This window comes from Natrix helvetica, assembly GCF_964273705.1.
Source record: "Natrix helvetica genome assembly, chromosome: Z".
Classification (NCBI taxonomy): Eukaryota; Metazoa; Chordata; class Lepidosauria; order Squamata; family Natricidae; genus Natrix; species Natrix helvetica.
Genome location: NC_138554.1, coordinates 16,376,474 through 16,396,175, shown reverse-complemented (window position 1 = coordinate 16,396,175; position 19,702 = coordinate 16,376,474). Strand labels below are relative to the sequence as shown.

Sequence of the window (19,702 nt, the reverse complement as noted above, 5' to 3'; positions counted from 1 at the left end):
GGCCACAGGTGGACAATGAATGGCCCCTCCCAAAGGAAATAAAAGAGGAGCGAAAGGGGAGTGGAGTTTGCAGGAGACAATTAGTCTCGTTTAATTGGTTCGTGACTTTCTTAGACTCCTTGCCAGGTTTTGCAGATATCGGCCTGTCAGTTCTCTAAGCCAGATAAGGTCTGTGACTGTAAATACTCCATTGAAAAACTTTGCTGGAAGAGAATGAGCAGAATTTACAGTAAATTAATAAAAGGTTTTTTGTCGGGACAAGGAGTTTGTTCATGCTCTTGGGAGGCGTAGGTCAGAACAGATTGAAATATAGCTGTGGTGGAAAACAAGAAGACAGAGTTTGGGATTATTGGAAAATTCCTTATTTACTTTTTCTTGAAATGTTCCCATATTATTCAAGGACTATTTTTTCTTTTTTTAAAAATTGTCCAAACCAACACAAATGTTCCATTCCTGGAATGGAAGGTCTGCGACTGTGAATCCTCCCTTGAAAGACTTTGCTGGATGCGAATGAGCAGAATTCACAGTAAATGAATAAAAAGGGGTTTTCGTCGGGACCAGGAGTTTGCTTCATGCTCCCAGGAAGCCTGGGTCAGAATATAGGCTACTCTTGGTTGCTACCATGATAGTTGTGCCTTAACTCTAAAGACTTACAGCCTGGTGCTGAGAAACAGATCTGGAATGGCAGGATAGCAAAACATGCCAGGGGACCGGATGGTGGCGGCTGCCAGACATTTCCCAATTGCCACCTTTGACCTTTTTCTAATTCTACGGAAATTACAGTTCCTGGAATTCTTGGTTGCAACCATTTTGAAGGACTTCTGGCTTTGGGAGCTACGTTGATGAACAGTGTCAGAGCTCCATCTTGTGGCCAGGAGTGGGAAGAGCCTGATTTTTTAGTTGCCACAACCAATCCTTTGTCATCAATCCTTTGTATCTCTCACCTTCCAATTATTGCTCAGTCCAAAGCACCCAACTTCCATTACGGAATTCCGTTGCTCTCTTTATTACCGTATTTTTCAGAGTACAAGACGCACCAAGATTTTGAAGAGGCAAATTAAAAAAAAAAAGTTTTTGCACTCTGCAGACCTCCCAAACACGGGCCATTTTTCGTGAAAACGGGCCCGCTTTTTGTAAAAAAAAAGGGGGGGCATGAATAGCCTTTAGGTGGTTTGTAGAGTGGTCCTGATGGCTGGAGCGGTAAAAACGAGCCAAAAATGGCCCGTTCTTCGCTCATTTTTGCCCTCCCCAGCAGCACTCTGGAAGCCTCTTAAAAGCTATGCACGGCCATTTTTGCAAAGGGGCGGGTTTCGGGAGGCCAGAAATGCTATAATCAGAGTATAAGCACCCAAATTTTCACCCTTCTTTTTGTGTCTTATACTCTGAAAAATACGGTATATCTGAGAAATGTTAATTGAGGATAACTTTTAATGAAAATCAATGGAACAGAAGTTGCCTTCAGAAGTTGTGGGAGCTTCATCACTGGAGGCTTTCAAGAAGAGATTGGACTGCCATCTGTCAGAAATGGTGTAGGGTCTCTTGCTCGGGCTGGGGGTTGGACTAGAAGACCACAAAGGTCCCTTCCAACTCTGTTAATCTGGTAATTTGGCAAGCAATCTTAAATTCTTTTAGATTACCCTGATATATCCCCAGTGGTGCATAAACCCCACTGGTTTATCTTATTGGGTGAAAACTTCTTTTTAAAATTTATTTTGTCAAATCTATTTGCCGCCTAACTCGCTATCTACTCTAGGCAGCTTACGACAATAAAAAGGTAGAAAAAGGAATAGCTGGATAAACAGAAGTAAAAGATTAGAACAATAAACAACGACAAAGGAACAAAACAAGAATAAATATATCAATATGATAACCAAGAGCCAGGTGGCGCAGTGGTTAGAGTGCAGTACTGCAGGCTACTTCTGCTGATCACTGGCTGACTGCAGTTTGATCATTTAAATCTCACCAGGCTCAAAGTTGACTCAGCCTTCCATCCTTCCGAGGTGGGTAAAATGAGGACCCAGATTGTTGGGGGCAATAGGCTGACTTTGTAAACTGCTTAGAGAGGGCTGTAAAAGCACCGTGAAGAGGTATATAAGTCTAAGTGCTATTGCTAAAGAGACGGATGGGTGGAGGGCAGAGAGCAAGTGGGGGAAGGAAGCCGGAGTCTGCCATCAATCTAACACCCTCCAATGAAAACAGTTGGTTTTAAAATAAGCAAATTGCTACTTCAAATAGAGAATGATAAAAAAAAAAAGTCATCCCAATCCATTTCTTGCAAAACCAGGACACCATTTGAATTTTTCTGCTTTTTCTCTCTCTCTCTTTTCCCATTGCAGAACCAAGTATTCTGACTGCCACTCTTTCAACGGCAAGCCTGCCCCGCTGTTCACGCCATCCCATCCTATCTCGCAGACGGAGGTCCTTCACCTCCGGGACAGGAGGCCCCCTTCAGGTTCAGGAGGGGACTACAGTAGAGGTTGGCAGGACAGCCCGGTTGAGAAGGAGAAACTCCGCTCCACGGAGGAGACGGAGTGGCTGAGGAGCAAGCTTTTGGAGATTTTTGAGGGACAAGACAGAAAAGTGGACTTCGTGCTCATCAGAGAGCCTTGCTGTCAAGACCTGAATAAGCTCTCAGAGGCCATTCTCAGTTTTACTTTCTGAGCCAGCTGGTGGGCGATTCCTTCTGTGTCCTGTTGCCAAAACGAGGTGCCTTTAGATATTGAACTTCAAATGATTGGCATGGCCTTTGTGGAGAAAATTCTTCAGGAATGAAGACGGCACTGTTGTTGTTGTTTCCCCCCCCCCCCCCCCCCGTTTCCTTAATATCAGATGAATCTCACCTTTCCATCAGATTTTCTTCTCTTCAATAATCGGAGCGCTCTCTCTCTCTCTCTCTCGCTCCATTCTGGAAATGTGAAGTTGCTTGCAGGAAGTTGACTCCCTACACGCAGTATGGCAGACCTAAGCTACGGGAGAGCGGAAGACTTTTGAGATGGAATGACTCCAAATAAATTGGTCCTTTGCGAGGAGAAATTCCTTGCAGGATTTCTCACTCTTAGAGGTCCAATTCCCAACATCCAGTCTTGGCTCTGTTTTAACCAAATCAGCGAATTCTGTGATAAAAAAAAAATCACGACTTTTGTAAGCTTTTGCTTTAAAAGGGTAGAGAGTTGAGGGGTCCTTGGTGCTCTCTTGAGCTTGGATGTTTTCTTGCAGTTGTTTTGCTACCCAAACTAGGTCACTGGTGTTAGTGCTGATGATGTTACCTAGTTGGGTAGTGAAATGTCTACAAGATAACAACCAAGCTCAGGGAGCATCAAGAACCTCTTACTTTAACCCTGAGCTATCACTCTTCTCCTTTATTGGTAGAGATGCTTACACAGAACCTCTATTTTAGGCTTAGCTAAAGGACCACCGTTATGTATTCTCAGCATTCACCCAGTTTGATTGGAGTCCAGTTTATTATTAACACGCATTGCAGATTAGGTTTCTGGCTTGATAAAAAAAAACCTGTTTTATACTTCTACAATAGCTTTCAACCTCCAAATGTATTCAGTGTCTAAAGGTGCAGTTATCCATTTTGCTGTTCGAAAAAGGATGGGAATCAGTCATCCAAGTCAAATGGTTCGAAGAAAAATCTGAACCTCCAACACCGACTGCATAAATCCTATTTTGTATCTTTTGAGTAGGGTGCCAAAATCAATTTTATGCAGAGATTTTTAAATTTCCCACACGCAATTCAAGTACGTTTTGTGGGGGCTCAGTTCTTATACAGTCTCTTATAAATAATAGGGTTAATTTTTATTAAAATATATATATATATATTTAAAATTATACTTTTGTAGGACAGAGAGAGGGAAAAAAATATTGCACTGTTCCTCCCAACTATTTTTTGAAAGCTAAAAATAAATTTTGTTTTGTGAAAACAGTATTGTGTGTTTATCGAAGTATCTTGTTGTGGTCTGCCAGATTCGACTTGCCAGATTCGGACAGTGAGGAGGTTGGGGAAGAACATGGACGGGTCCTGGGGTCTGGGGAAGGCTCTGATGTGTCAGAGGAAGAGATGAGGGCCAGAGCTGTATGCCAGTTATCAGCTGCCTTCAGAGCCAGACATCAGTGAGGCAGAAGAACAGCTGGAGCCTGTTCCCAGTGTGCGCGTGTGCAGAGTTGCCAGGCGAAGGGAACAGTTAAAGAACAGGGGTCGACTTGGGAGTAAGGCCATAGGTGGACCATGAATGGCCCCTCCCAGAGGAAAAAAATGAGGAGCAAAAGGGGAGTGGAGTTGGCAGGAGACAATTAGTTCGCTTAATTGGTTCCTGATTCTCAGAGACTCCTTTCCAAGTTTTGCAGATATCATCCTGTCAGCTCTCCAAGCCAGAGAAGGACTATGACTGTAAATCCTCCCTTGAAAGACTTTGCTAGATGTGAATGAGCAGAATTCACAGTAAATTAATAAAAGGGTTTTTGTCTGGACATGGAGTTTGCTTCGTGCTCTTGGGAAGCCTCGGTCAGAATAATATCTTAGAATTGGTATGCTGTTGCTGCTAGAGGGCCTCAGGTTGAGGAAAGCCGAAGTTATGTAATGCAGGTAGTTCCCGACATGCGACCATAATTGAGCCAAAAATTTCTGTTGCTAAGCGAGACAGTTCTTAAGTTTTCTTGCCACTGTTAAGTGAATCCCTGCAGTTGTTAAGTTAGTAACCGGCTGTTAAGTGAATCTGGTTTTCCCAACTGACTTTGCTTCTCAGAAACTTGGAAATGATGGTCACATGATCCCCACAAGGACACCACAACCATCATAAATATGAACCCGTTGCCAAGCACCCAAATTTGAATCACGTGACCAGGAGGAATGCTGCAATAAGATAACCCTTGACTTACAACAGGCCAAATTTTCTGTTAAGTGAGACATTTGTTGATTTTTGCCCCCCCATTTCACAACCTTTTTTGATACAATTATTAAGTGAATCACTGCCGTTGTTAAGTAACACGGTTGTTAAGTGAATCTGGCTCAAAAAGTGACCATCACTTGGGAGACAGCAAAGGTTGTAACTATGAAAAGCGCCTGTAAGTCACATTTTTCAATGCTGCTGTAACTTTGAGCGGTCACTCAATGAACTGTTGTAACTTGAGGACTTCATGTAGCCATGTGAAAAACAGTCATAAGTCACTTTTTTTCAATGCCGTTGTAACTTCAAATGGTCACTAAACAAATAGTTGTAAGTTAAGGACTACCTGTAGTAGAGGAGAGTTATTTTGGGACTAACGTTGTTTCCATATTATTCTGTTTCCTAACTGATGTTTTGATGACAACTCCTTGAAAAAAAAATCACAGCACTCTGAATTACCGTATTTTTCAGACTATAAGCCGCACCGGAGTATAAGACTCAGCATGATTTTGAAGAGATAAATAAAAAAAACAGTTTTTGCACTCTACAGGCTTCCTAAACCCTCTGCACGCCTGGTATTTTGCCAAAAAAAAAAAGGGGGGGGGCATGCAGAGCTTTGGAAGGCTTGTAGAGTGCTCCTGGGAGCTGGGGTGGTGGTGCAAAAACAGCTCTCCCCAGCCCTCAGGAGCACTTTGCAAGCCTCCCAAACCCTCTGCACTTCCATTTTTGCAAAGGGACGGCTAGAAAGCAGGTGGAGGTCCTCACGCTCCGAATCTGACCGAACACAGGTAAGAGCCTATTTACGGACCTACCTTGTGGCACTGAGAGCGGCCAAACGTAGATACTGTGCCGCTCTCATTGCGTCCGCAGATAACCGCCCTGCCACCCTGTTTCGGGTGACTCGCTCCCTCTTATCTCAGAGGCTGCGGGAAGCCCCTTTGCAGGGTAGAGCAGAGGAGTTTGGGGAATATCTGCAGGACAAAATCGCTCAGATCCGGAGTGGGTGGGCCCCCTTCAGCGGACCAGGGGAGACGTCAGAAGCAAGTCCTGAGACACCATGCTGGGAGGAGTTTGACTCTGTTGCCCCCGAGGATTTGGACAGGTTGCGTGGGCGACTGCGAGCCACCACATGTTTATTGGACCCGTGTCCCTCCTGGCTTGTACTGGCATCCTGGGAGGTTACACGAGGCTGGCTCCTGGGTCTGGTGAACGCTTCACTTGAGGAGGGGTCATTGCCGGCCGCCTTGAAAGAGGCGGTGGTGAGGCCCCTGCTCAAGAGGCCTTCCCTGGATCCGGTGGAGCTAGCTAATTTACGTCCCGTCTCCAACCTTCCCTTTTTAGCGAAGGTTGTAGAGAGTGTGGTGGCACAACAGTTCCCACGTCACCTGGAGGAAACTGACTATCTAGACCCGCGCCAGTCCGGCTTCCGACCCGGTCACAGCACGGAGACGGCCTTGGTCGCATTGGTAGATGATCTCTGGAGGGCCAGAGATAGGGGTTGTTCCTCTATCCTGGTCCTATTAGATCTATCAGCGGCTTTCGATACCATCGACCATGGTATCTTATTGCGCCGGCTGGAGGAGGTGGGAGTGGGGGGCACCGTTTTGCGGTGGTTCTGTTCCTACCTCTCCGACCGGATGCAGTGTGTGTTGGCAGGGGAGCAGAGGTCGACCCTGAGGCCACTCACTTGTGGGGTGCTACAGGGGTCGGTCCTCTCGCCCCTCCTGTTCAACACATACATGAAGCTGCTGGGTGAGATCATCCGTGGTTTTGGGGTTAGATACCATCTGTACGCTGATGACACGCAGCTGTACATTTCCACCCCAAACCACCCCAACGAGGCCGTCGAAATGATGTCCCGGTGTTTGGAAGCCGTCCGGGTCTGGATGGGGGACAACAGACTCAGACTCAACCCCTCCAAGACTGAGTGGCTGTGGCTACCGGCGCCCCGGTTCAACCAGTGGATGCCATCGCTGGCCATAGGGGGCGAACAACTGCCCCCCGTGGAACGGGTGCGCAATTTGGGCATCCTCCTTGATGCCCGGCTGTCGATGGATGACCATGTGGCAGCCGTGGCGAGGGGGGCGTTCCACCAGGTTCGCCTGGTGCGCCAATTGCGCCCCCTGTTGGATCGGGATGCCTTACACACAGTCACTCATGCGCTGGTGACGTCTCGCCTGGACTACTGCAATGCTCTCTACATGGGGCTCCCCTTGAGATGCACCCGAAGACTACAGCTAGTTCAGAATGCGGCCGCGTGGGCCATCATGGGAGGGACAAGATACTCCCATATAACACCTCTCCTGCGCGAGCTGCACTGGCTGCCTGTGGTTTTTTGGGTGCGTTTCAAGGTGTTGGTTACTATCTTCAAAGCGCTCCATGGCATGGGACCTAGTTATCTGCGGGATCGCATCTTACCTCATACATCCTCACAACCAATCCGCTCTCACAGGGAGGGACTCCTCCAGGTGCCATCCGCCAAGCTGAGCCAGAGGGCGGCGCCTAGGAGTAGAGCCTTCTCTGTGATGGGCCCAACCCTATGGAATGACCTCCCTCCCGATATTAGAACTACTAATGACCTCCGCTCCTTCCGACAGAAGCTTAAGACCCACCTGTTCCAATTAGCTGGCTTGACTTATGTATAGTCCCATTTTTAACCTCCTGGCAAACATCTTACTGTGTAATTTTTAAGGGAATTTTAATTATATTTGTATTTTAATTTAAATTTTGTACAGCACATTCTACCTCCTCCATTTATATGTTTATATGTTTATATATTTATGCACATTTATATTTTGTATCTATATGGTTTTTAATATGTCTGTACACCGCCCCGAGTCCTGTTTAGGAAAGGATGCGGTTTATAAATAAAAGTTTACTTACTTACTTACTTCGGTAGGCCAAAACTGCTGTATTCAGTGTCTAAGACACACCCAGATTTTCACCCTTTTCTGAGGGAAAAAAGTACGTTTTATACTCCCGAAAATACGGTACCTTTTTTTTTTTTACAACTTCGTCGTGTGAAGGACAACCCTCTTTGTGTTGGTCAAATTGGAAATGTGGAAAATCACAAAACCTCTCATGTCCACCGAAGCGTTTTTCATGTCCACAACTCATAGGCAAAGCTAATCTCAGGATTCTGTGCTTTTTTAGATTCTATGAACAAGGAAGGGCCTTGAAACGTTATGGCAAACCTAGTCATTGGGTCTCTGGCGCGGATGCGCAGGGCGCATACAGAGGGATACGCGTGCACGCACGGGGTGGGTGGGAGGCATGTACGCATGTGTGGGGCTGGGGCACGTGCGAAGGGTGTGAATACGCACGAAGAGGCAGGGCGCATGCGCGTGGGCCGCACATGCACAGCATTTTGGGAGTTCTAGCGCATTTGCACCTGCACTCTTTGGGCACTTGGTCCGGAAAAGGTTAGCCATCACTGGTCTAGGAATTGGCATGACCAACTTGCTGTAGGACAAACTCACTGTGGGGCAGAAGCTACACTAATATTGAAGGAGCGATGGAAATATTAAGGAAAGGATACAAAACGAAATGTGCATGACAAAAATTATTTTAAATTGTGGAATTGCCCTCCCTTCCCCCTGGCGAGTTCTGCCGTGGCAAATTGGCTGAGTTGAGTTGACCACGGGGAGTTGTCCCATTTCATGTGAACAAACCCAAAAATCGGCAAACATCTAAGATAGTTTCTCTTGATGTAAAGCGATTGAGGTTTTTTTCCCCCCTCCCCAAGCTAGAGAGTTCTAACTTGCTGTCCTTCTGGACAGAGGAAATAGTTACCTAATTATCCTTATTAGGAGACTTGCGTGCCTTGACTAAGCTAATCTATCTCCTCATCCCTTGAGCAGTCTTACTCCATTACAGACCCCTAGATACCGTATTTTTCAGAGTATAAGACACACCTTTTCCCCCCAAGAGGCTGAAAGTCTGGGTGCATCTTATACACTGAATACAGCATTTTTTGCCTCCTGAAACCTTGCCCCTTCACCAAAATGGCCGTGCAGAGCCTCTAGAAGGCCTGCAGAGTGCAAAAACGTTTTTTAAAAATTTTGCCTCTTCAAAACCTTGGTGCGTCTTATACTCCGAAAAATACGGTAACTATCTGTCCTCCCCTTCCCCCCATAAACAGCAAATATTGCAGTGTGTGTGTTGGTGCGGTGCTGATCAGCTGTTGGTAGAATGGGCCGCAGCAGCAGTGAATGAGCTATGGTGGTAGCAAAAGGGCCGCTGCGAAGAGGCGGCAGCGAACGGGTCGAGGTGAATGTGTCAGATGAATACCGGATGGATGCTGGGAGGCAGAGGCAGATATTTTCTTGATTTCCTCTGCAAAAGCTAGGCGCGGCTTATGGTCCTGAGCGTTATAGTCTGAAAAATACGGTAATCATTGCTTAATGATGGTAATTGGGACCAGGAATTCCATCGCTACGTGACATATTCGTAAAATGTAACATCCCATGACCGCCAACTTAACAACAGTTGTGGCAGTCCCAGTTCCTGTCATTAGGTAAATCTCATGCAGTTCCCGTACTCACGTGATCATCATCTATGATCTGCTGGCTTCCCCAATGACTTTGCTTGGTAGAAGCCGGTAGTGGAAGTTTGCAAAGGGGCATCACATGGCTGGAATGCTTGCAATATTGTCACTGCAAGCCAGTTGTCCAGCTCTTAAATCGCACATACGGGTAGTCCTTGACTTGAAACTAATGAGCCCCAAATTTCCACTGCTAAGTGATTTTGCCCCACTTTACGACCTTTCTTACCACAGTCGTTAAGTGAATCTGCAGTTGTTAAAATTAGGAATGCAGTTGTTAAGTGATTCCGGCTTCCCCCTTTGACACAAAAAGGCAATCACGTGACCCCGGGACACTGCAACAGTTACGAGTCAGTTGCCAAGTGTATGAATTTTGATCATGTGGGTATGATTTGCGATGGCCGTTAAGTGCAAAAAAAGGGTCACATGTCACTTTTTTATAGTGCTGTTGCAAGTTGGGAACACTCTTTACATGACGCCAGGGATGTCGCAATGGCCGCAACTACACAACGACCTGTTGTAAACCCCCCACCTCTTCTTCAGCACCTTCACAACTTCAGTTGCCCAACAAGGAGTTTTTCTTGCGATTGAAAGATAACAAGAAGAGGGAGTACATAAATATATTCGTTTATTTATTTCTTTTTAGCCCTGTTAAAAGCTTCCGTCCTGAAGTCTGGCTTCAAACCTCGGCCCTTGGCAAAGGTATGTTTGTAGGGGGTGAAGGATTGCGGGTGATCTTCAGTGACCGGCAATACAAGACGGGCGTCTTGCCCAACCCCAGGCAGTAATGCCACCAGTAAAGCTTCTGCCTGGGCTGCAGGATCACCCGGAGAGGCTCTTCCTCCTCCACTGCGTCTTCCCATTCTTCTTGTTTGGTCTGAAGTCCCAGCCCTCCGTAGTTTGTGGGGAGTGCAAAGTGGCGCTGGAGCAGAGACATCGCCAGGGATTCTGGATTCACCGACGGGTCGACGTGAGCTTTTATCCCAAGTTCCAACTTAGCGTAGCCGACCTTGCGGGATATTTCATTGCTGCTGGGCATGGGCAGGTCGGTTGCGTTGGAGAGAAGCTTGAGGCACTGCCACTGACCGAAGGCAGCGCCGTGGGTGACGGACAGCCCGCCTGGGAGGAACGAGACCACATCCGGGTGAATTGCGAAGGACTCCTCCTTGGGTCCTGCAGTGGTGGCAAAACGGGTGCCGCAAAGCCGCTGCTCCTCGTCCATCCTGAAGCAAGCCAGATGGGCAGAATCAGCACCGTAGTAGTACAGCCCATTGCGGAGGGTGGGTTCCAAGTGGATCTCCTTAATCAAGGACCCCGTGGCCAGATCAGCCACACACAGGACCACCCCTCGCGACAGGAAGAAGATGAAAAAACATCCCTCGCAGAACGTGTAATGGTCTGCTCCGCGGCAGCTGGGGTGCAACGGGAAGACGTCCGAGGGCGGCTCGGAGTTCAGGTCCGGCACTTGGCAGAAGGAGTCCCCGTGGAGGAGATAGATGGCTGGACCGCTGGGGTCTCCTACATAGTGGTCTTTTCCGCAGCAAGCAGGGTGGAGGGGCTGTATTTTGAGATCTTGTCCTGAGCTGAAGTCAGCCGTTTGAAGGAAATAACCCAAATCAGAGCGGATCACGAAAGCGCCGTGGCAAGTCACGAGGACCGCTGAGCCTGGGGAAGCCGCCGGGGGAACGATGGAAGCCATGGAGGAGACTGTGGATTAAAAATTACAGTTTAATGAAAAACTGTTTTAAACATTTGTACCACCTTCTTGATACTGTTACACTCTAGCTCTGTGATGGCGAAGGCACGCGAGCCATCTCACCAGCTCAGCTCCACCGTGCATGAATGCATACCTTCCGCTGATCCAGCTGATTTTTGGGTTTCTGCTGTGCATGCAGGAGACGCATGGGCGCGGGGGGCGTCACCTGTGGGAGTGGCTCTCCCCATGGCCCATTTTTTGTCCAGGAGGCCGCAAGGAGGCCTACCATGCCTGAAACAGGGCATGGGGGTGTGCAGCGTGGCCCCTGCATGGCCCATTTTTGGTCCCAGGATGCTGCAGGGGGGCCTACCAGGCCCAACATGAGGTGGGAAGGGGAAGGGGGAGGCCCCCCCCTTGTGGCTTGGTTTTGCTCCTAGGAGGCCGCAGGGAGACCTATTTATTATTTATTTATTTGTTTCGATTTATCAGTCACCCCCTCTCCGCAAAGGGACTCGGGGCAACGTACAATTAAATCAAAAATACAAGTGTGGCATGGAGGAGGTGACATCAATATTTAACAGTCAAATACAAGTGAGAGCCACTAGGTTAAAATAAATAGCAATAAATTAAAACAGTTAAGACAATTTAAAACCCCAAGATTTGTGTTAAAAATATTAAAATATTAAAATTGCCAGGGAGGTTAGAAGGTTCTAGTTAAGCCAGGCCGGCTAGTTGGAACAGGTGGGTCTTGAGTTTCGTGCGGAAGGAGCGGAGATCGGTCGTTCAGAGAAGGCCCTACTCCTGGGCGCCGCCCTCTGACACTGCCTGGTGGACGGCACCCGGAGGAGTCCCTCTCTGTGAGAGCGAATTGGTCGCAGGGATGTATGGGGCAGGATGAGATCCCGCAGATAGCTAGGACCTACCAGGCCCAAAACAGGACACAGGGTGCGTGTAGTGCGCCCCCCATCCCGCGGTCTGTTTTTGTTCCCAGGAGGCTGCAGGGAAGCATGGGGTGGGGAGCACATGTGTGTGTGTCATGCACACATTGCATTATGGGTGTGAGTGCACTTTTGGCACGCAACGGCAAAAAGGTTAGCCATCGCTGCTCTAGCCCCTTATAAGACCCCTTAACAGACCATTCTAGTTTAGGCTCACAGAGCCATGATCGAGTAATTGGAGAGCCACCCAATAGGTACACACGGAAACTATGATTAATTGACTAAGCCACAACTGCCTGGGCCCAAACACTAAAACGTAAACCCTTGTTTGGAAATCACAATGCTGACCGACAAGGGGATTCTGGGAAGACCACACATCTAAAAATTGCCAAGATTGGGAAACACGATTAGATATTATCCTCAATTTGATCAGTAATCAATAAACTAAATATTTAATTACTAGAGTTCTATTTGGTGTATGAACATTTTGCACATAAACATATATAGGTCTACAGATGTTTATGTGTATTTGTTTAGGTGTCTGTATATATGTGTGTTTATTAGTATGTGTGTATATTGTATGTGTGATTTTGTATGTGTGTGTTTACACACACTCATACTGTTTGTGTAGAGCTGTTTATGCACACACATATTTCCTTCCTTCCTTCCTTCCTTCCTTCCTTCCTTCCTTCCTTCCTTCCTTCCTTCCTTCCTTCCTTCCTTTCCTCCCCCTCTTCCCTTCCCTTCCTTCCTTTTCTAACCCAGACTGCAACTGACAAGCCTCACAAAGGTTTATGATGTTTATTTCTTTTTCTTTCCAAAACGGGAATGTGGATCCATTGCCAACCTCTCATCATGGGCCCACTCCAAACTTGTGACTCTCCTCTATTCCCTTTTCAGGCAATTAATCCTCCCCCCTCTCCCTTACCGAATTATATAGAATAGAATAACAGAGTTGGAAGGGACCTTGGAGGTCTTCTAGTCCAACCCGCTGCTTAGGCAAGAAACCCTATACCACACTTCAGACAAATGGCTATCCAACATCTTCTTAAAGACTTCCAGTGTTGGAGCATTCACAACTTTAGAGGCAAGCTGTTCCACTGATTAATTGTTCTAACTGTCAGGAAATTTCTCCTCAGTTCTAAGTTGCTTCTCTCCTTGATTAATTTCCATCCATTGCTTCTCGTCCTACCCTGGGGTGCTTTGAAGAATAGCTTGACTCCCTCTTCTTTGTTGCAGCCCCTGAGATATTGGAAGACTGCTATCATAGAATAGAATTCTTTATTGGCCAAGTGTGACCGGACACACGAGGAATTTGTCTTTGGTGCATAGGCTCTCAGTGTACATAAAAAGACAAGATACATTCATCAAGAATCCCAAGGTACAACACTTAATGATAGTCATAGGGTACAAATAAGCAATCAGGAAACACTATCAATATAAATCGTAAGGATACAAGCCACAAAGTTGCAGTCCAAGTGGGAGGAGATGGTTGATAGGAACGATAAGAAGATTAATAGTAGTGCAGGCTTAGTTTGACAGGGACGGGGGAATTATGTGTTTAGCAGAGTGTTCAGAGGGAAAAAACTATTCTTGTGTCTAGTTGTCTTGGTGCGCAGTGCTCTATAGCACCGTTATGAGAGTAGAAGTAGAAACAATTTAAGTCCAGGATGCGAGGGATCTGTAGATATTTTCATCACCCTCTTTCTGACTCCTGCAGTCCTTAATGTCAGGCAGATTGGTAGCAATGGCTTTTTCTGCAGTTGTCATGTCACCCCTGGTCCTTCTTTTCCATTAAACTAGACAACCTTCTTTGGGTGCCAACCCACACTTCCAGTCTTCCCAAACTGGCAGAACATTTGGGGAGGACTTGAGAAGAGGCCACTTACTATCCAATCCAAAGGGGTCTCCAACTTTGACCACTTTAAAACTTGCGGACTTCAACTCCCAGAATTCCCCAAACTGGGGAATTCTGGGAGTTGAAGTCCGCAAGTCTTAAAGTGGCCAAAGTTGGAGACCCCTTGCAATAACAATACGGGATGCTTGCCCAATGAATCTAAATTGCCATTGTTGTTGATGTTGTTCAATGCAAACACACACCGCTAATGCGTTGCGCTTTCCCTGTCTCTGCTCCGGGAGAAGCCCTGATTCCGCCCCGCTGGCAGGAAGGGGAGCGGCGGGGCAGAAAAGGCCCCGAGGGAGAGGAGATTTGGGGAGAAAGAGGCTGTAGGGCTAAGGGGAAACCCAACCGACTCTCACCTGCTCGACGGCGGCGCCAAGAACGCAAGGACAGGGGAACCACGCAGCTCAAAAGTCTTCCGGGGTGAGGTGGGCATGCGCGCCATCCGCGCTCGGCTCCTCCTTTCCCAGGAGTAGGAGGGGACTGGATAGGAGTGCGCGGGGGAGGTGGGGGTGCAGGGGGGGGGGAGTTGTTGGGAAGCGTGGCTGGCAAGCGCTGCACCCCTAAAAGCTCACCTGCGGGAAAGAAGGAAGGAAGGAAAGAGAGAAAGGAAAGAAGGAAGGAAGGAAGGAAAGAGAGAAAGGAAAGAAGGAAGGAAGGAAGGAAAGAAGAAAAAAAGATAGGTAGGTAGATATGTAGGAAGGAAGGAAAGTTGGAAAGGAAGGAAAAGGAAGAAAGAAAAAGAAAATGTAGGTAGGTAGGAAGGAAAGAGAAAGAAAGAAGAAAAAGGAAAAAATGTAGGTAGGCAGAAGATATGTAGGAAGGAAAGGAAGGAAGGAAAGTTGGAAAGGAAGGAAAAGAAAAGGAAGGAAAAGAAGAGAAAGAAAGAAAAGGTAGGTAGGAAGAGAAAGAAAGAAACAAAGAAGAAAATGGAAAAATATAGGTAGGTATATATGTAGGAAGGAAGGAAGGAAAGTTGGAAAGGAAGGAAAAGAAAGAAAAGGTAGGTAGGTAGGAAGAGAAAGAAAGAAAGAAGAAAAAGGAAAAACAGGTAGATATGTAGGAAGGAAAGGAAGGAAGGAAAGTTGGAAAGGAAGGAAAAGAAAAGGAAGGAAAAGAAGAGAAAGAAAGAAAGAAGATAGGTAGGAAGGAAAGAAAAAATGAAAAAGACAAAAGAAAAGAATGGAAAAAGCTAGGTACATATACAATACAATACAATACAATACAATAGTAGATTTGGAAGGGACCTTGGAGGTCTTCTAGTCCAACCCCCTGCCTAGGCAGGAAACCCTATACCATTTCAGGCAAATGGCTATGCAACATCTTCTTAAAGACTTCCAGTGTTGGGGCATTCACAACTTCTGGAGGCAACTTCTGTTCCACTGATTAATTGTTCTAACTGTCAGGAAATTTCTCCTCAGTTCTAAGTTGCTTCTCTCCTTGATTAGTTTCCACCCATTGCTTCTTGTTCTACCCTCAGGTGCCTTGGAGAATAGTTTGACTCCCTCTTCTTTGTGGCAACCCCTGAGATATTGGAACAATGCTATCATGTCTCCCCTAGTCCTTCTTTCTCTTAAGCTAAACATACCCAGTTCCTGCAACCGTTCCTCATATGTAGGAAGGAAGGAAGAAGGAAGGACGATAAGCAGGTAGGTAGGGAAGGAAGGTAGGAAGGAAGAAAAGGAAAGTAGGTAGTTAGATAGGAAGGAATAAGGAAGGAAGGAAGAAAATAGGAAGATAGGTATGAAAGAAAGGAGGAAGGAAGAGAGAAAGAAGGAAAGTAGGTAGATAGGTAGAAAGGGAGGAAGGAAAGGAAAGAAGGAAGAAGATAGGAAGATAAGTAGGTAGGTAGGAAAGGAAGAAATAAAGTAGGTAGCTAGGAAGGGAGGAAGGAATAAGGAAGGAAAGAAAGGCAGGATAGGAAGATAAGAAGTTGGTAGGTAGAAAAGGAAAAAAAGAAGGAAAGTAGGTACGTAGTTAGGAAGGAAGGAGACAAGGGAGATGATTGTGGCTATTGGCCTTGGCATGTGGCACTGGCTTTTGGCCAGACTGGGGGGGAAGTTTATGGGTGGCAGAAAAAGGACTTTTGGACGAGATCTTTTCATTTGCAAGGATGGCCGGGCTACACAGATACACCGTATGCTAATCTGCAGCACTCTTTGCACAAAGATTTGGAAAGATTTTCAATTTGCAAGGAACGTCAGACGGACCTTTCTCCCAACGTGTGTGGATCTGCATAGCTGCTTGCATGAAGATTTTGAAGCCCTTCTGTTTCTCCCTCTCCCTCCCCCCCCACCTCTCTCAAAGCTGAACAGAAGCATAGACTGACAGACTACCAATGCATCTTGGTCCATCTTTTATGTAGCAATCATTGATAAGTGTACAAATACTGGCAAAATCACATGCAGATACTGCAACACTGATGTGCTAATCAGCAGGATATCCAAACTTAAATCAGTTGAAGTGTCTTTTAACCTTTATAGGATCACAAGCATGATCTTGGGCATTATCTTTAATAGATCCTTAATAGATCAGCCCGTCCAATTCCATATTTCATTAAAACATAAAAGTGATCACGCATGGCTTCCCCCAGGAATTAATCTAGTTAAAGAGATAGCCATAGATCCTTAATAGATCAACCTGCCCAATTCCATATTTCATTACAATCTAAAAGAGATCTTATCCCACCAGTTAATCTTGTTGAGGAGGTGGCAGGATTTTTTCATCCTTGGGTTCAAATCCTTAGCCATAGATCCTTAATAGATCAACCTGCCCAATTCCGTATTTTATTAAAACATAAAAGTGATCACCCTTGGCTTTCCCCAGGAATTAATCTAGTTAAAGAGATAGCCATAGATCCTTAATAGATCAACCTGCCCAATTCCATATTTCATTAAAACATAAAAGTGATCACCCTTGGCTTTCCCCAGGAATTAATCTAGTTAAAGAGATAGCCATAGATCCTTAGTAGATCAACCTGCCCAATTCCATATTTCATTAAAACATAAAAGTGATCACCCTTGGTTTTCCACAGGAATTAATCTAAAGAGATAGCCATAGATCCTTAATAGATCAACCTGCCCAATTCCATATTTCATTACAATCTAAAAGAGATCCTATCCCACTAGTTAATCTTGTTGAGGAGGTGGCAGGATTTTTTCATCCTTGGGTTCAAAGTTCTTCAGTTTGATCCCAAATTTATCAAAGAGAACGGTTGGGATCTCGGAATCCTGCAAGACCGTTTCCGTACGCTCCTTTCCCATGGTGGAAATGAGCCGGTGACCCATGTAGGTTAAACGTCCTCCAGCTGCTTTGTGCAATGAACAGAAGGATTTGCAGGCGAAGATGGAACAGGGTGAAGTCTGGTGGTAAAGACACATGTCATAAAAATCTTCCAGTTTCTTTTCTTCTAGAGTGAATTTATAGAGGAATCTCCCCCTCTCTCCAGAAATTTCCCGATGTTCCAGGAACCAGGTGGCTCCTTCCAGGCTCAACCAAAATATGCCTCCTCCTTGAATTTGTTCCACCTCTGGCTTCAGCTCTAACGGTTCCAGGAAACCTTCTCCGAACCCAACATCACACAGGAACTGCCGTCCGTCCAAGTCTACCAAAATAACCAAGTGGTCCAACGGAGGACCATAGCACTGCGTGAAGCGGTTGCAGACACGGGCGGCTAAGATTTGGGTGTGAAATCCTAACTCTCTCAACAGCCACTGGAAAAGTCCATTCAGTTCATAACAAAAACCACCCCGCTGGTTTTGGACAATCTTCTCATACAAGCGAGGCAATTCCAGACGGATAGGCTCTTGACAGTGGATGCTGAGGCTCTCAAAGGGTACGGAGAAGAGGTGGCAACGGTGGAGGCACTTGAGGGTCTCCAAAGAAGGGGTGGCAGGGGCACTTTGGAACCCAATCCGTTGGAGGTAACATCCAACATCCATCTCAAGACTGGATGGAAGATCTTGAAAAAGTGAACGGAGAAGTGTTTCAAGATTCCTTCTTTTCAACTCTTTCCAAGATCTTGTTCTGCTGCTTTGATCACTTTCAATAACAAAGCTCTAAACTGCAGTTGAGACTCCAAGACACTCTAGCTCCCAAGTCTCTTTTCCTCTCCTGCCCAATTTCCTTCTCCTCTTCCCGAAAACCTTTCCCCGTTGGAATTTCTGCTGAGTTTTGCTGTGTATGCAAGAAACCGAAAGAGGAAGTGAAAAAAGTTAGAGCCTCCCAGTTGCTTCATTCTGTAATTTATGTATATTAACCCCTTTTTCGCCTCAAATCTCTTTAGGGCATTGAATTTCTCAGGAAATACAATGTTAAGGAAAGTTCTGCTTTTCAAGTTTCTTCTGCAGAGGTATTTTGGGAAGGAAATTGAATTGATCTTGCTTAACACATGGAGAGCAACAAAGCTTGATACCATTATCTGTGCTGGGTATGGAGTCATGATAGAGGACTCTAAACTATTCAAGCTGAGCTGTTTTAATTCTCAGTAAGAACACTTGATTGTGTGTCTGTGTGCTTGGATGCCTTAATTTACTTGGATAGTGATCTGGGACTCTCTCCTGCTGTCAAACATACACAACTTTCCTTCTTGTTTTTTTTTTGGGGGGGGGTAAAGGTTAAAGGTTCCCTTTGCACATATGTGCTAGTCATTCCCAACTCTAGGGGGCGGTTCTCATCTCCGTTTCAAAGCTGGAGAGCCAGCGCTGTTCTCCGTGATCATATGACTGGCATGACTAAACACCGAAGGCGCACAGAACTCTGTTACCTCCCCACCAAACGCAGTTCCTATTTTTCTATTTGCATTTTTACATGCTTTCGAGCTTCTAGATTTGCAGAAGCTGGGACAAGTAACGGGTACTCACTCCGTTACGCGGCACTAGGGATTCGAACCGCCAAAAGTGCCAACTTTTCTGATTGACAAGCTCAGTGTCTTAGCCACTGAGCCACCCTTCTTGTCTAACTTTACTTTGTTTTTTTTTTCCTATCTTCTCCTTCAGTCATTCAATCACCCCAAAATTCGGACATTAATTTCCCCTCATCCTGATTCAAGGAACTTTCTTTGAAGAAGGTGGAAATCTTCTACCTATGGTATAAATTGATTTCACAAAAAAACAATGCTTGCCAAAATGCCACACAACAAGTGTGTGCTGAATAGAATAACAGATTAAGCTCCTACACGGATGACTTACAAGCACACCTGTTCATCAGCCAAATTTATTGATTGATTTAATCAATTTGGATGCAGCCTGACTCCAAATGATCCTGGCTTCCAATAAAAAAAGGGCATATAAGCAACATAATATAGAAAACTAATCAAGTGTATATATAAAAATATAACTCTAAAATAACCACTAGGTGGCATTCCAATAACAAAGCATTTTGTTGACCCTTTCCTACCACCAATTTAGTTTGACCTTGGGCTGGCTAGATTCTTGTGGTAGAGATCGCAGTAATAAACTCAGAACAACAGCGTGGGAAGGGACCTTGGAGGTCTTCTAATCCAACCCCCTGCTCAGACAAGCAATCCTGTACACAACTTCTGGAAGCAAGTTGTTCCACTGACTAATTGTTCTATAAGGATAGGATAGGATAGAATAGAATAGAATAGAATGGAATTCTTTTTTGGCCAAGTGTGATTGGACACAAGGAATTTGTCTTTGGTGCCTATGCTCTCAGTGTACATAAAGAAAATAGAATACATTCATCAAGAATTATAAGATACAACACTTAGTGATA

At 45.7% G+C, this 19,702-nt stretch overlaps 3 protein-coding genes across 5 annotated transcripts in view; 1 reads left to right on the top strand and 2 right to left on the bottom strand.

Annotated features, from left to right (window-relative positions):
• KHNYN (KH and NYN domain containing) overlaps positions 1–3,930 on the top strand; it is a 33,665-nt gene extending 29,735 nt beyond the window's left edge. For both annotated transcript variants that reach the window (XM_081971745.1, XM_081971744.1), the window contains one exon: positions 2,337–3,930. In XM_081971745.1, the coding sequence (XP_081827871.1) occupies positions 2,337–2,661 (325 nt within the window). In that variant the 3' untranslated portion in view covers positions 2,662–3,930. The remainder of the gene's footprint in view (positions 1–2,336) is intronic.
• A 6,113-nt stretch (positions 3,931–10,043) lies between these two features.
• Positions 10,044–14,440, bottom strand: LOC309382037 (uncharacterized protein). Its single transcript, XM_081933483.1, has 2 exons — positions 14,326–14,440; positions 10,044–11,139 (listed from the first exon to the last, which is right to left on the bottom strand). The coding sequence occupies exon 2, from the start codon at positions 11,129–11,131 to the stop codon at positions 10,112–10,114; it is 1,020 nt and encodes a 339-aa protein (XP_081789609.1). The 5' UTR covers positions 11,132–11,139; positions 14,326–14,440; the 3' UTR covers positions 10,044–10,111.
• Positions 14,441–16,325: 1,885 nt separating this feature from the next.
• Positions 16,326–18,149, bottom strand: LOC309381846 (arylamine N-acetyltransferase 2-like). 2 transcript variants are annotated; one of them, XM_081933132.1, is made up of 2 exons: positions 17,044–18,149; positions 16,326–16,943 (listed from the first exon to the last, which is right to left on the bottom strand). In XM_081933132.1, exon 1 carries the CDS (start codon positions 17,905–17,907, stop codon positions 17,095–17,097), a length of 813 nt encoding a protein of 270 aa, XP_081789258.1. In that variant the 5' UTR covers positions 17,908–18,149; the 3' UTR covers positions 16,326–16,943; positions 17,044–17,094. The 2 variants fall into 2 exon arrangements, with proteins under 2 accessions (XP_081789258.1, XP_081789259.1); XM_081933133.1 differs by having other exon boundaries at positions 16,326–16,839.
• Positions 18,150–19,702: the final 1,553 nt, after the last annotated feature.

What these genes read in the sequence shown, in the direction of transcription:
- LOC309382037 (XM_081933483.1), bottom strand. Translation starts at nt 11,131, where the DNA reads ATGGCTTCCATCGTTCCCCCGGCGGCTTCCCCAGGCTCAGCGGTCCTC.
- LOC309381846 (XM_081933132.1), bottom strand. Translation starts at nt 17,907, where the DNA reads ATGGATGTTGGATGTTACCTCCAACGGATTGGGTTCCAAAGTGCCCCT.